This window comes from Rhinatrema bivittatum, chromosome 1 (assembly GCF_901001135.1).
Source record: "Rhinatrema bivittatum chromosome 1, aRhiBiv1.1, whole genome shotgun sequence".
NCBI classification, from domain to species: Eukaryota; Metazoa; Chordata; class Amphibia; order Gymnophiona; family Rhinatrematidae; genus Rhinatrema; species Rhinatrema bivittatum.
In genome coordinates, this window is record NC_042615.1 from 501,648,501 (window position 1) to 501,665,616 (window position 17,116).

At 46.9% G+C, this 17,116-nt stretch overlaps 1 protein-coding gene across 1 annotated transcript in view; it reads left to right on the plus strand.

Moving 5' to 3' along the window:
* The window catches only part of HCFC1 (host cell factor C1), a 465,140-nt gene that overhangs the window by 162,792 nt on the left and 285,232 nt on the right, over positions 1-17,116 (plus strand). Inside the window, exon 10 of the mRNA XM_029609928.1 lies at positions 16,739-16,936. Coding sequence (XP_029465788.1) covers positions 16,739-16,936 — 198 coding nt within the window. The remainder of the gene's footprint in view (positions 1-16,738; positions 16,937-17,116) is intronic.

A 17,116-nucleotide genomic window follows, 5' to 3' on the forward strand; every position in this document is an offset into this window, starting at 1 on the left:
TCTCCCGCCCTGTTTAGGAGTAGGTTTGGTACATCTCACTGGTGTGGATTAACTTGTCCGAATGCTAAGAGAGGAGAAATTACTACTTACCTGATAATTTCCTTTCCTTTAAGGACAGGTTAATCCACCTTCCTGCCTTTGGCTGCCGGATGGTGGTGCTGTTGTCCTCCCGAGTGGCTGTGTTTCTGCTGATTACTTGTAAACGTCAGATCCAGTCCCTAGATTAGTGTTTGAATGCTTCATCATGAATTCTTTAGTTGTCCACAGTTGGCTTTTGCAGAGAATACTGGTGGGCTGATGGTGCAGGGGTATATATATATGTGATGTTAGCTTTGCTTGGTCTCCATCTGTTGGTAAAGGTGCATAACCTACTGGTGTGGATTAACCTATCCTTATTAGAGAAAAGGAAATGATCAGATAATAGTAATTTCTCCTTTAAGGGTCCACTTCCTTGCTGTAATTTAAATTTGGTGTTAACCTATCTTATGGAATCTCTTTGAGCCAATGAGGGAAACTTCAGTTAAGGCTGCTTACTCTAAAGGCCACTTTCTTAGTGGCTATATGTTATATCATATAACAAGGCATATTTCATAATTACAAGCGCACTCATGCAATGAACTTTTTTTTTATTTTATTTTTTACAAGGTGAAAATTCACACAGTTCCAAATGTCCTTCCAAAGTTGATTTTTCCTTTTCATCTTAATCAGGTTGTATCTACCTTCCTTTCATAAGGAGTTGTATGGAAACTAATACTTTATTCTTCATTGGTTAGATAATTCTCTTGCGGTACTTGAAAGAAACTAATACATTTAGAATGTCAGATCATTTTGTTTTATTTGGTGGTCATAGGAGCAAGATGGGTTAAAGAAGTGATTGGAGCAGTTTATGTAGATAAGGGCTTTCCCATGTCTAAACAGATTAAATTGCATTTTATTAGAGCACAAACGTTTTGTGGGCAGAACTAGGATTGGTTTCTCCGGCAGAGATTTGTAAGGTAGTGACTTGGTGGTCTTTCTGGGTTTTTTTCACCAGACCCTACAGAAAGATGTTTCCTTTTGGCTCTGAAATCCTAAGCGAGTGTTTGGCAGTTTCCCACCCACAGGAGAAATAGCTTTAGTATATCCTATGGCTCTGGATTGGTCTGGCTGGATAAAAAGGGGAGCAGAAATTTGTTCTTAGGTGATTTCCTTTCGTTTAGTCCAGCTAGATCATTACAGAATCAAACTGTTTTTTTTATCTGTTCTGTATTTTCATGAAAAATATTGAAGTGCATTTCTCTTTTTTCCCTCTTTATAAAAGTAGGTTCATTTTTCTCTAATTTAATTTTGATGTTGATTTTTATAGTTGAATTGTTTTCTCCTGGAAGCCTGCTAGTTTCTTTGGAATGGTAGATTGGAGAATCTTAACTTTTGCAAAATATGCTGACAGGCTGAGGTCAGCACAGGACTATATAAGGCATGACATCATCAAACTTGTTAGTCTTTGTCTCCATCTGCTGATTGGTGAGCGCAATCTATACATCTGGACTAGTCTGACTGGACTAAAGGAATAGAAATTATCAGATAAACTTCTCCCTAGTGCTTAAATTGTAAAGCTGCCTTGGGACATGACTGAGTTTCAGCTTTCTGTTGGAGCAGTTTTACTGAGCTGTTGAGGTAAGCTATTAGTGGTGCTTCTGTATTCATCCATTTACCAACGTTCAGTGGCTTGAAAAAGTATTCGTCCCCCTAAAAAGTCAGCAGATTTGTGTGGATTACAAATGACACATTGTTCCAGACAGTATATTTATTGTAAACTAGTATGCTGTTAAAGTAAATTCTCAAAGTGTCAGTTCATTATTTCTCTGCATTTTTTGTAAAATAAAATTAAAAACTGAAAAATGCTGCTTGCCATTAGTATTAGTGTCATTTGTAATCCACACATCTGCTGACTTTAGGGGGTTGAATACTTTTGCAAGTCAGTGTGTCAACTCTGAAGGAAAGAGGAGGTTTAAATTATTTTTGAGAATGTTCGAAAAATATTATCTTCCTTAGAAGTATGTCATTGGCAAAAATATACCTTCTATGCTGATCAGTTTTGATGCTGAAAAAAGCATTTGACCCTGTCAGTTGGTCTTATATGTTTGCCACTTTGAATGCTATTGTTATCAGTGGATATTTCTACCATGTATTGCTAGCTCTTTATCATAAACCAAAAGCAGCAGTGCTTGTCAATGGGACTCTTTCCACCCCATTTGAACTCTATCAAGGAACTCGACAAGGCTACTCATTATCTCCGCTATTGTTCATTGTCACCTTAGAGACTCTATTAAACAGCATCCGGAGTAATGAGAACATTAGGGGCATCCCCCCATGTCCAGGAGAGTCGGCACATTATAAGCTAGTTTTGCTGACGATCTCCTAGTTCATGTTAGTTCCCTGCAGCACTCCTGAGAAGCCATAATGCACGAATTCACTCTATGAACGGGTGGCGAGTTTGAAACTCAATTTGGGAAAATCAGTGGCGTTACGATGCCTGAAGCTCATGTATGGATCCCAGATGATTTTCCTATACCTCAGATTACAGACTCTATAGTCTATCTTGGCGTGCTGATTCCTCGAATCTCGGCTTTAGTGCAGCTGCTGAACTATAGGAAAACATGGCAAAAGACTAAAAACCAACTCGGCTTTGGCATAACCTGCCACTCTCTCTTACAGGTCGTAAGGCCCTATATCAAATTGATTCTCCCCCACTGGCTGTATGCAACGCAGTTATTACCAATATATTGGACAAAACGGGAATTACAGGGTATAGATACCCAGGTGTGACACTTCTTATGGAAAGGCAAAAAACCCCCGTATAACTTTGGATAAACTCCGCTACTTAAGAAAATTGGGTGGATGGGGATTAGCGAACATAAAAACATACAATGTGGCGTGCCAACTGCGTCATGCAGCTTATTGGATTATGGGCACAAGTTTCTTTACACCCTTGGTAGTTGAACAGCTCTGTGTAAAACCTCTACATCTTTCATATTTACTACATAGAACGCATCAGATACTTCCCACACATCTTCACCACAACTTGTTGATAAAGCCTACCATGGCAGCATGGCACTGGTTTTGTTGACGCCTGGGATTCCCTAGTCGTTACACTCATTTTTTGCCGATAATGGGGAATAGAGATTTTTTGCCCGGCTTACAGGGTGGGGTGTTTAGGATCTGGCGGGACAAAGGACTGCAAGCAGTTGTCCATGTTGATGAATTCAATGTTGTACGTCCTTTTCAAACTCTTCGGGAACATTATGACCTTCCAAACCAGCATTTTTATGCTTATCTGCAAATCCGTCACTATGTGAGGTCCCTGTCCCTGCCAGATACCCATAACTATGCTTGGGAACTTCTTTCAGATTTTTGGATATGGACGACTCCGCGCGCCTTCGGTTGTCCTTCTGGTATAAGTTACTAATGAAGCATCAACCTCTTCCTAACTGGGATGTCTTGGTGGCTGGCTGGAACAGGGAGCTGGGAACCAAATTGACCTCAGCCTATTATAAAGACTGTTTTGGGCGTACACAGACCTTAGCAATACATACGCCCCTTTAAGAACTACAGTTTAGATTTTTGCATAAATCCTATATAGCTTCTGCACAAGCAGGTAGTTACGGGAATCTTGGCAGCAGTAGTTGCCCCAAATGTGGGGACGAACGCAGCATGCTTGGGCACCAATTTTGGACCTGTCAAGTCATCTATTCATTTTGGCAACGGGTGCATAAATATTTGCTTTCCTTAACTAGCACTTCTTTTGCGTTCACGGTGAATGTTTTTTTATGGGATGACAGTAGTCATCACTTTCTCTAGCAAGTATGAAAAATGGTGGTGTAGATTGATATTGCTTTCCAAAAAATGTATTCTGCAAAAATGTATCTTCTCAAACCCACCCACCCCAACACAATTTCGCAACCTGATTCATCATACCTGTGTTCTCAATAAATGTTGGTTTAAAAAAAAAAAAAAGATTTTCTCACAGGACAAGCAGGATGGTAGTCCTCACATATGGGTGACATCATCAGGATGGAGCCCAGTCACGGGAAAACTTCTGTCAAAGTTTCCAGAACTTTGACTGGCCCCTACTGGGCATGCCCAGTAGGGGCAGCCAGCAGGGGTCCCCCTTCAGTCTTCTTTTTGCCGCGCAGCAGTAGCCTCGCGGTTTAGGAGCTCTGAAGTGATTCCTGACAGGAATTTTCCTCACGGAGTTAAACTTAAACTGCCCCACAGGGGTCTCTCCTCTAACTTTCAGGTCGATAACAGTTATGCCGCGTTAGAAAGAGTGCGGCAGTGCCAGGCGCACCCTCATTCCCCGCACGCATAGTTCTCTTCACCTACCGCTCGATACTCTCTTCAAATTGCATGCAAATGCATGCCGCATCTGCGAAGCGTTAGGCGAAGGTTAGGCCCGTGCAACCCATTTTACTGTATAGAGCGCCTATACAGTATCCTGGGTGCGCGGGCCTAACTCTTCACGGCCACGCTGGCATCTGTCATTTCAAATGTCATTTGAAATGACAGGTACCAGGAAGTGGACAGTTATGTTCTCCGATGCTCGGCAAACTTTCCCCCAGCCCCCGCTCACCTGCCCTGGCCACATCCGGTCTCCGGTGCAGCCCCAGTCCTATCCCCTCCTCCCGAAGCAAAAAAAAAAACAAAACGAAAAAGTAGCAAGAGAGCGAGGGGAGAGACGGGCAATCCTAGGCTCAGGCCTGCTAGTCCCTTCTCCTCTCCTCCCGAAGCAGGGCACGAAAAGCAGCCTTGCTCCGGGAGGGGGGGGGGGGGCAGTTTAAAGCGACGAAGCAACTTACTTTTGCAGCCCCCCCCCCCCCGGACATCGGCGACGACCGCGGCTCCAGCCTCCAGACGCATCGCACGTGGGAAAGCGCCCCCTATGCGTGCAATTGGCTGCTCAAGACGTGACGTCACGACGTTTGGCGTCACGGCATGTGACGTCACGTCTTGAGCAGCCAATTGCACGCATAGGGGCCACTTTCCCACGTGCGTTGCGTCTGTCTGACAGCTGGAGGCTGGAGGCAGGAGCCGCGGTCGTTGCCGATGTCCGGAGGGGGGGGGGGCTGCAAAAGTAAGTCGCTTTAAACTGCCCCCCCCTCCTCCCGGAGCAAGGCTGCTTTTCGCGCCCTGCTTCGGGAGGAAAGGACAAGGGACTGGCAGGCCCGAGCGTAGGATTGCCCATCTCTCCCCTCGCTCTCTTGCTACTTTTTTTCGGGGGGTGGGTTTCTTCGGGAGAAGGGGACAGGACTGGGGCTGCACCGGAGACCGGACGCGCCGGGGCTGGGGGAAAGTTTGCCGCCTACCCTTACCCCTGCCTCTAACGCAGGGGTAAGGGTAGGCGGTAAGTTAGCATGGTAAACGCGCGGCAAAACGGCAGGGTAAAAAAGCGATAGTCGGGGCGCGCGTTACTGTATGGGAGGGAATAGCTAATTCGCTCGTTTACATTTAATATACATGCCGCGTGCGGAAGGGGTTACCCGGGGATTTTAAGAGGCGGTAGGGATGAGTTAAAGGGGATAGTGTATCGCGGGAAGGGCTAACGCGGCCGGAAAGTGAGTAGAAGGCGAGTTAGGAGCAGGGTAACCGCGGCCGCACTTTACCGTATCGATCTGTTTCTCAGGCCACGGTACTCTGGTAAGTTTTTTGACCGGCTTTCGTCGATTACTGTCGAGTTTGGCCCTCGCAGCCTACTGGCCGTCGACCGTACCGCGGCTCGATTTTTTTCGATGGCCATGGCGTCGGGGTTTCGTCGGTGCCCAGATTGTACTCGTACCATGTCTATCACAGACCCTCATGGGGTCTGTGTAATGTGTTTAGGCCATGAGCATGATGGCCTGACTTGCACCAAATGCATGACTTGCACCAAATGTGCCCTCATGACACCAAAAGGTCGCAAAGCCAGAATGGAGAAGATGGGACTCCTCTTCCATGCTCACACCCCGACGCTGTCCATCGCATCGACGTCATCGGAACTGGTACCGTAGAAGTCGCACCAGCATCGAACACCATCTGGTGACCGTCCGCCATCGACGACTTCGCGGCCATCGACTCCCGTTTCTCCCCCTCAAGATCAAGGGGATTGTAGGGAGAAACATCGGCATCGTAAGTCTCGGACCGTCTAGGGAGCGAAATCATCGACCTCGCCACCATCGAAGAAGCCCTGTCCAGGAATGGCACTGACCATTCCTGCGACCGGGACATCGAGGCCACCCTCACCCGATCGGGGTTTGGGAGTTGCGATTCCGCCTGTAAAGGTGGTCCCTCCGACTGTGCCTCCGCCTCCCTCTTCCGTCTCGGAGCCGGGTGCTGCTTGCTCCAGGTCTCCGGGAAGAACTGGACTGGCTGGTCCAGGAGGCCATCGACAAGGCGATGCAACGACTCCAGGTTCCTCCGGCACCGAGAGTGGGAACCAGTCACCGATCCGAAGACAGCAGCACTGGCACCACTGCTATCCCAGATAGAGGCGCTCATGACTGCCCTTCCACCAGTGATTCCCAGGTCTCCGATGGCTCCGGTGCGCTCCCTGTTGACAGCTTCATCGGGAGGAGAAACACCGTTCTGCATTCCTCCTTCGGGAGTACTGCCGCAGCCATCGATACTGATTCGCCCCTCGCCAGTGATTCATTCAATGGGGGCGATACGTATATCTGTGTCATCGAAGCCTTCGATACCTGCACTGATGCCTTCCAGGCCGCCCACTGTGCCCCCAGCGATTCCTTCGATTTTCTCAGAGCCTCAGCCAGGACCTTCGGGTATCCAACCTCCTTCTCGTCCTACAGGTCAGTCTGCTGATCCTTATGACACCTGGGGTGATGATACTTCCACAGACACCGATGACTTACCTTCACCTCCCTCTCCTACTGAAAGTAGAAAGCTTTCTCCTCCAGAGGACCTTTCTTTCATTAATTTTGTGAAGGAAATGTCTGAGTTGGTCCCTTTTCAGCTTCAGACGGAGCAGGATGATAGGCACCAGATGATGGAGCTTCTCCAATTCCTGGATGCCCCTAAAGTGATCTATTCCCATTCATCAAGTTCTTCTTTGCCTCCTCAAAAAGAACTGGGAAAACCCTGGATCCATTGCCCCAGTCCATAGAAAAGCTGACACTACCTATTTAGTACAATCAGCCCTCTGCTTTCAAAAATCTCAGCTCGACCACCACTCAGTGGTGGTGGAATCGGCTCAAAAGAAAGCAAAAAGGACGAAGCCTCACTCATCTACCCCTCCTGTTAAGGAACACAAGTTCCTAGACAATATTGGTCGACGAGTGTTCCAAGGGGCCATGCTCATCTCCAGAATTGCTGCTTACCAGCTGTATATGACCCAATACAATAGGGTCATTTTCAAGCAGATACAGGACTTCTCTGAAACCCTGCCTGACCAATTCCAACAACAGCTTCAAATCCTTGTCAACAAGGGGTTTGAGGCAGGAAAGCATGAGATAAGAACAGCTTACGATATCTTCGACACCTCTACTAGAGTGTCTGCAGCTGCCATTTCGGCAAGACGATGGGCCTGGCTCAAATCTTCTGACTTTCGCCCAGAAGTACAAGACAGGCTGTCTGACTTGCCATGTGTAGGAGACAATCTGTTCGGTGAGCAGATCCAGCAAATAGTGGCTGAATTAAAGGACCATCATGAGACCCTTAAATAGCTCTCATCGATACCTTCCGACTTCCCCTCAAGACAGACCTTTAGGAAGGACTCTAAGAAGTCATTCTTCTGTCCAAGGAAGTACTATCCTCCACCAGCAAGGTCCCGAATTACGAGGTCTTCTCAAAAACCTCAGCCTCACCAGGTCTGAAAGCAAAAGCCGCAAGCGGCTCCCCAGCCGGGGCCTGCTTCAGGTTTTTGACTTTCAATTGGAGAACAGCAGCCTGATTCCTCTGCCAAGCATACCAGTGGGAGGTCGATTGTGCCACTCACGGCATGTGGCAATCAATCACAACCGACCAATGGGTGTTAGCAATCATTGCTCAGGGTTACCACCTAAACTTTCTTGCTCTTCCACCGGACTCACCACCTCTGCAAGCATGGAGAGTATCCGACCATTCTGTCCTTCTGGAGCAGGAGGTTTCCCTTCTTCTCCAGTTAAGAGCAATAGAACCCATCCCTCTCTCGCAGCAAGGCCTAGGGTTCTATTCCCTATACTTTTTGATCCCCAAAAAATCCGGGGGAGTTTGTCCAATTCTGGACCTATGTGCTCTCAACAAGTACCTACAGCGAGAGAAGTTCAAGATGGTAACCTTGGGCTCGCTTCTACCTCTTCTGCAAAGAGGAGACTGGCTCTACTCTCTGGACCTTCAGGACGCATACACACACATTGCGATAACTCCAGCTCATCGCATGTACCTCAGGTTTTTAGTATGCCCAAAGCACTATCAATACCGCGTGCTTCCGTTTGGCCTAGCATCGGCACCACAAGTCTTTACCAAATGTCTCGTGGTTGTCGCAGCTTTTCTCAGGAAAGAAGGTGTTCACGTCTACCCCTATCTTGACGACTGGTTAATCAGGGCTCCAACCCAGCAAGCTGCTCTGTCGTCCCTCAATTTGACCCTACACACTCTAATTTCTCTAGGATTTCTCGTCTATTACGAAAAATCCTATTTAGTCCCATCTCAAACCTTGTCGTTCATTGGGGCAGACTTGGACACCTTGCAGGCAAAAGCCTTTCTACCTCAACAACGAGCTCTAACTCTCGTGTCTCTCGCTTACCAGTTGCAGTCTCAGCATACAGCATACAGCAACAGCTCGCCAATTCCTCGTCCTTTTAGGACACATGGCGTCCTCAGTCCATGTCACACCAATGGCCCGCCTGGCCATGAGGCTCATGCATTGGATTCTGAAGTCACAATGGATTCAAGCTGTTCAGCCTCTGTCGACCATTGTCCACATCACCGACTCACTCAGTCTGTCTCTTGCCTGGTGGAAAAATCACAACAATCTCCTCCAGGGACTGCCCTTTCAAGTGCCAGATCCTCAACTCATCCTCACCACCGAAGCCAAACATCAAATAAACTTCCTAGAACTTCGAGCAATGCGATATGCTCTCGGGGCTTTTCAGGAATGCCTGTCAAATCACGTCATCCTGATTCAGACGGACACCCAGGTGCCATGTGGTACATCAACAAGCAGGGAGGCACAGGCTCCTTCCTTCTGTGTCAGGAAGCTGCGCAGATTTGAGCGGAAGCGCTCTCCCACTCGATGTACCTCAGGGCCACCTACTTGCCAGGAGTGGACAATGTCTTGGCAGACAAACTGAGTCGTGTCTTCCAACCGCACGAGTGGTCTCTCAGCCCCTCAGTAGCGGACTTCATCTTCCAACAGTGGGGCTATCCCCAAACAGACCTCTTTGCGTCCCCTCAGAACCACAAAGTCGACAATTTCTGCTCCCTCATTCGGAGCGAGCGCTCTCAGCCCAGAGATGCATTCTCCCTCTCGTGGGCAACCGGTCTGCTCTATGCATTCCCTCCACTTCCTCTTCTTTCGAAGACTCTCGTGAAGTTACGTCAGGACAAGGGAACCATGATCCTGATAGCACCTCACTGGCCACGCCAAGTGTGGTTTCCAATACTTCAGGATCTCTCCATCCGCAGGCACATTCCCTTAGGAATGGACCCGCATCTGATCACTCAAAACAACGGATGCCTACGCCATCCCAATCTTCAGGCCTTGTCTCTGACGGCATGGATGTTGAAAGGTTAATCCTTCAACCACTTAACCTTTCAGATTCGGTTTCTCGTGTCCTGATTGCTTCACGGAAGCCTTCCACAAGAAAATCTTATTCCTATAAATGGAAAAGGTACACATCATGGTGCACCTCGCAGTCCCTTGATCCCTTTGTTCCTAACAATCAGGTTTAATTTACACATCTAGTTTATTATTTTACATTGTTACCGTACTATGATGGCACACGAGTAATTTGTAATCTATACCACCCATATTTCTCTTTATCATGCCCTTCTGTAAAACATTGTGATGGTATTTAACTTAACGACGGTATAGAAAAATTTTTAAATAAATAAAATAAATCCCATTTCCTGTCCAATCCCAAGATTTTTGGACTATCTCTGGCATTTGTCGGAGTCAGGTTTAAACCTGACTCCGACAAATGCCAGAGATAGTCAATCAGAATGCATGTCAGTGCGGTAGCCGCCTTCCATAAAGGTGTCGGGGATGTCCCTATATCAGTACAACCCCTTGTAACGCGCTTTTTAAAGGGCTTGCTCCATATCAAGCCACCTTTACGTCCTCCGGCCCCTTCTTGGGACCTTAATCTGGTTCTTGGTTGGCTCATGAAACCACCATTCGAGCCTCTTCACTCCTGTGCCCTAAAATATCTCACATGGAAAGTGATTTTCCTTTTAGCTATCACTTCAGCTCGCAGAGTTAGTGAGTTACAGGCCCTAGTTACCTATCCACCTTACACTAAACTCCTGCAGGACTGGGCAGTACTCCACACTCACCCTAAGTTTTTACCCAAGGTAGTTTCGGAGTTTCACATTAATCAATCCATCATACTACCTACCTTCTTTCCCAGGCCCCATTCCAATCCAGGGGAACAGGCTCTGCATATCCTTGACTGTAAACGGGCTCTAGCGTTCTACCTAGACCGTACAGTTGTCCACAGGAAGAGCACTCAGTTATTCGTCTTTCCATCCCAACAAATTAGGGCAACCTGTAGGTAAGCAGACTCTCTCCTCCTGGTTGGCGGACTGCATATCTTTTTGCTACCAGCAAGCAGCATTCCTTTTCAAGACCGTGTTAAGACACTCTGTGAGGGCCATGGCGACTTCAGTAGCACACCTACGATCGGTGCTGCTTCCTGACATTTGCAAGGCTGCCACCTGGAGTTCTCTCCACACTTTCGCAGTCCACTATTGCTTGGACAAAGCTGGAAGACAAGATTCCATCTTTGGCCAGTCTGTCCTGCATAACTTATTTCCAGCGTGACGTACCTACACCCTTCTGCCTGCCCGGTGGGGTTCAGGATGCCCTCTACAAAACTTTATCCCAGTTATTGTGCCTGTTGCACGCCGTTGGGTACATTTGGTGAATGTTCGGACATCCTCTGCTCGGCACTCACCCATATGTGAGGACTAACATCCTGCTTGTCCTGTGAGAAAGCAAATGTTGCTTACCTGTAACAGGTGTTCTCACAGGACAGCAGGATGTTAGTCCTCACGAAACCCGCCCGCCGCCCCGCGGTGTTGTTTTCGTAACGTTTTGTTATTTTATTTTCAGCACTGCCTGTAGCTTTCAAATAAGACTGATGGGGGACCCCTGCTTGCTGCAGAGTTAGTGCCATGCTGGGCATGCCCAGTAGGGGCCAGTCAAAGTTCTGGAAACTTTGACAGAAGTTTTCCATGATTGAGCTCCATCCTGATGATGTCACCCAAATGTGAGGACTAACATCCTGCTGTCCTGTGAGAACACCTGTTACAGGTAAGCAACATTTGCTTTGTCAAACGTTGGGACATATTCCTCCAGTCTCTTTCTCCGTTGGCTTGAAGCCTGCTGCTCAGTGATTTACCTATTGTGTAAATGTGGCATTTTGCGTACACCTGAATTACCTCAGGATCATTCATTATGGGAATGGGGGAGGGGGGTTTCACATTTATACACCCTCCCAATATAATGGTCCTCACATTGATTGCTGCCCGAATGGATAAAGAGTTCCCTCCAACGGGCAATGCCTGAGCATAGTAAATGGCATACAAATTGTGGAAGATCAGTTATTGCTGTAAATTGGTTTAAGTGGTGTAAAGTGCAAGATTGTATAGCAAATAATGGAAAAATGTTTACTTTTTGTTTCTATTTACCATTTCAAGTTCAATAAAAAAAAATATATGTACTTTTGAATAGATTTGAATCTTGTCCTGTTTCTCCCAGGACAAGCAGGATAGTAGTCCTCACATGTGGGTGACGTCACTGGATGGAGCTCTATCACAGAAAACTTTTCTGTCAAAGTTTCTAGAACTTTTGACTGGCACACTGAGCATGCCCACCATGCCATAATCCCTGTAGCCACAGGGTTCTCCCTTCAGTCTCTTTTTTTTTCCTGCGCTGCAGTTTGCCTCGCAGTTAGGAGCTCTATAAGAACTCTCTCACAAAATTTTCCTCATGGAAAAAACTTGAAAAAGTTCCCTCATAGGGGTCTCCCATCGCGATACTGTTTTTCATCGCTCGGTGAGTAAAGATTCACTGTCCCCGGTCGGTTCCTGCCCCTACCTTTTTTCGGTGCCTGCAGGCCATCAACCATTTTTGGGCCTCAACCTCTGCCATTATGGCAACAGGTTTCAGAAAATGTCCGGAATGCCCCCATACCATGTCTATTACCGACCCACATGATATCTGTGTGCCGTGCCTCTGCTCATCACACGACATTTCTCACTGCCCAAGTTGTGCCCAGATGACTCCGAAGGGTAGGCGGGCTCGCCTCGACAAGATGGAGACCCTGTTTTAAAATCAAGTTGACTCCATCGACGTCCACCCAATCATCACCGGCGGGAACATTGAAGAAATTAGTCATCAAACCTCGCTGGGAGCACCAGGGCAGCGGTGACCATCTGTTACTGATTCCGTCTAAGGCATCCGTATTATCTTTCTCTGTGCCAGAGAAAGACCGGATCGAGCACCGAGGGAAGCACAGACACCGGCACAGACGTGAGTCTACTCCCAGTGCTGGCACCAATACCGCATCGGCCTCGATGGCTATCGAGCCGATTGCGAAGAGAAACCAAGGTGAGCCCCCGATTGCGAAGAGAAACCAAGGTGAGCCCCCACAAGTCCCTGTGGAGGTGCCAGTAGCGCCTAACCTGCCTCCCCCTGTAGCTGCAATATCTACAGCAGCTTTCAGGGAGGAACTGGACGGTTTCATCCGCCAGGCAGTGCTCTGAGACTTACAGCCATCGATGCTGGCGCCCACTCTGACACTGCAGCCATCGATACTTGCACCGTTGCTAACCAGTTTGGATACACTCATTGGTGCCCTTCCGACACAACGCGGGCTACCGATGCCAAAGCAACCTGCAAAGTCTCTGAAAGTCCCGATTCCCATTCCGGGATCCTCCGAAGACGAAGGTACGGACTCCAGTCCTCTTTCAACACCGATTCCACCGATGCCGGAACTGATGCCTGGTCCATCAGGGCTCTCGGGACCGAGAGGCCCATATTTCCCCTCTATGCCTTCGGTGCCACCACATCTTCCATCGAGGCCATCGAAGGATCCATCTGTGCCAACACGTCCTACAGTATCAACCTTCTTCCCTCTCCCTCAGGATCTTGACTAGAGACCTTTTCTGACACATGGGAAGATGTTGACACCGACACATCCACGGAGGACATCTTAACAGAATCATCTCCTCCGGAAGAAAGGAGAAAATCTCCCCCAGAAGATCTCTCCTTTGCTAATTTTGTAAGGGAGATGTCAGAGACAATCCCCTTTGACCTGATTACAGAGGAGGACACATGCCATAAAACATTGGAAGTTCTCCAATTTGTTGATGTTCCGAAAGAAGTTGATAGCTATCTGTTCCGCAAGTAACTTTAACCACAGATGCATCCAACTTGGGTTGGGGAGCTCATGTGAACAACATTCAAACTCAAGGTACTTGGACACAGCTCGAAGCAACATTTCAGATCAAGTTCCTAGAGCTTCGAGCTATACGTTATGCTCTATATGAGTTCAAGGACTGCCTTTCACACAAGACTGTTCTCATACAAACAGACAACACAGTTGCAATGTGGTACTTGAACAAACAGGCTCTTTCTTATATCCTCTGCCAAGAAGCTGCACAGATCTGGGCCTGGGCCCTTGCACACTCCATGTATCTCCAGGCCACTTGGCAGGCATACAGAATGTACTAGCAGATCGCCTCAGCCGACAGTTCCATCCCCACGAGTTTTCTCTGGATCCTGTGGAAATGACAAGAATCTTCCAATGATGGGGTCAACCACCAATAGACCTCTTTGCATCCGAACTGAATCACAAAGTGGACAGATTCTGCTCCCTGCACAGACAACCAAACAAGTTAGCCATGGAAGCCTTCCCTCGCCCCTGGAATGTAGGCCCACCTATACGTGTATCCCCCGATACCACTGATAGCCAAAACTCTCGTGAAGCTGCAACAGGACAAAGGGTCAATGATACTCATATCCCCGTATTGGCCTAGACAGTTATGGTTTCCCATGCTTCTCGACCTCTCGATCAGAGAACCCATTCGCCTGGTCACAGCGCCCACTCTCATAACTCAGAACCAAGGCATATTACGCCATCCAAACCTTCAGACCCTATCCACAGCCTGGATGTTGAAAGCTTGATCCTGCAACCACTCTACCTTTCAACTAATGTCTCTTAAGTGCTTGTAGCTTTACGAAAACCTTCCACATGAAAATCCTATCGTTCTAAGTGGAATAGATTTAAGATATGGTGCACGCAAAAAGGTATAGACCCCTATCTCTGGCACCTTTCAGACTCTGGTCAGACTTCTTCAGTGAGGGTACACCTGAGTACCATCTCGGTGTACCACAAAGGAGTTGGGAATGCCCCAGTAACAGCGCAACCCCTTGTGAGTAGGTTTATGAGGGGCTTACTACAACTTAAGCCCCCTCTACGGCCACTAGTCACTGAATGGGACCTAAACGTAGTACTTACAAGACTCATGCTCTCCGTGTTTGAGCCTTTTCACTCCTGCGATGTTAAATTTCTTACATGGAAAGTTCTCTTCCTAGTAGCTATTATATCTGCTCGAAGGGTTAGTGAGTTACAAGCACTTGTCACATACTCACCCTATACCAGGTGCCTCGATTATTGCAATGCGCTTTACCTAGGACTACCAGATTCTTCACTATACCCTCTTCAACTAATTCAAAACAGTGCAGCCCGAATACTAACTAGAACTCCTTTACACCATCACATTACTCCAATTCTTCAATCATTACATTGGCTTCCCATAAAGTTCAGGATAAAATATAAAATTCTTTCCACTATTAATGGTTTAATTCACAATCCAACTTCCACCTGGCTCTGCTCATTATTACGGATTTACAAACCTACAAGACACTTAAGATCACTTACCCAAAATCTCCTAGATATTCCCTCACCCAAACAAGCCAGATTAGATGTCACCAGAAAGAGAGCTTTCTCGGTAGCCGGTCCTATCCTTTGGAATTCACTCCCAAACCCTCTCCGATCAATTTCAAATCCTTCTCATTTCAAAAAATCACTTAAAACTCATTTGTTCCAACTCGCATTTCAAACACTTACTCAAGACCAAATATAATACTCATTTCACCCTATTGCCACATTCATCATTCTCACTTCACTCTTTCCCCCCCATCCCCTTCCATCCCCTTTACCACTTCTTCATTCCTTCTATATTAGTTACGTCTCCATTTTTTTCATGCCCCCTTTTCCCCTCCCCTCTTTTCCTGCAATAGCAAGTCCTATGGCAACAAATCTTTATTTTTTATTTTTGAGTAATTAATTTGATTTATTTTCAAGCCAGAATTTTTCTAGCTATTGATTAATTTTTGTATATTTTAATTTATTTTAATTTGATTGTTCTTTTAAAATTTTATTTTAATTAATATAAACCGTTTTGACAAAAAATTTATTTTTTTATAAAGCGGTATATAAATACTTTTAAATAAATAAATAAATATGACCAAGTGGTCCTCTGTTCTCACCCTAAATTCCTTCCCAAGGTGGTTACTGATTTCCACTTGAATCAGTCTATAGTCTTGCTCACATTTTTCCCAAGGCTTCACTCTCACCAGGGCAAGAGAGTTTTACACACCTTGGACTGTAAACGTGCACTTGCATTTTACCTAGACCGCACTGCAGTCCATAGGAAATCCACCCAACTCTTTGTTTCTTTTGATAAAAACAAGCCAGGAGTTGCAGTGGGCAAACAAACTGTCTCCAACTGGCTAGCAGACTGTATTGAATTCTGCTATGAAAAAGCAGGCCTTTCTCTCCAGGGACGAGTGAAGGCGCACTCAGTAAGAGCCATGGCAACCTCAGTAGCACTCTATCGTTCAGTACCGATCGCTGAGATCTGTAAAGCTGCAACACATTTGCAGCACATTATTGCCTGGACAAGGAGGGGATGCCTAGACTCTGCCTTTGGCCAATCCATCTTGAACTTATTTCCAGTTTAATCCCAACTCCTTCCACCTTCAGTCTGCTGTGATTTTCAGGCTGCCTTATTTTTACCATCAGTACACCAGTTGTGCCTGTTGCACAAGTTGTACGCTGTTGGTCCAAACAAATATGAGTCAGCCTGCAGCTTTCTAATCATCCACATATGAGAACTATCATCCTGCTTGTCCTGGGAGAAAGCAGAGTTGTTTATCTGTAACAAGTGTTCTCCCAGGACAGCAGGATGTAGTCCTCATGAAACCCACCCACCACCCTGCGGAGTTGGGTCTGAAACGTTTTATTTTTTCGCTCGCACCTTTTGCTACAAACGAGACTGAAGGGGGAAGACCCCTGTGGCTACAGGGATTATGGCATGCTGGGCATGCTCAGTGTGCCAGTCAAAAGTTCTAGAAACTTTGACAAACGTTTTCCATGATAGGGCTCTGTCCAATGACGTCACCCCACATGTGAGGACTACATCCTGCTGTCCTGGGAGAACACCTGCTACAGGTAAGCAACTCTGCTTTCCTTCTCTGACTGGTGTATCTTCATAGGCAATTGGCAGCAGCCCGCAGATGAGTGGTATGGCAGCATTGGCTGCAGCAGCAGCTGCCACTCAGAAGATCCCACCTTCTTCCACTGCCACTGTACTAAGTGTCCCTGCTGGAACCACCATTGTGAAGACAGTTGCGGTGTCACCAGGCACTACCACATTGCCTACCACTGTTAAGGTTGCATCCTCACCAGTTATGGTAAGTTGTAGAGAGAAGGCTATAAGTACATATCTGATGCCAGGAACAGACAGGATATCCTATGACTCTCAGTCCTGCATGAACATTTTCAGTCTAGTGTTTCATTATTGAGGGAAGATGCTGAATGTGATTGCAGTTACTTAATAGGCGGAAGTCAAGAGTGTTTTAACTGCTTGAGCA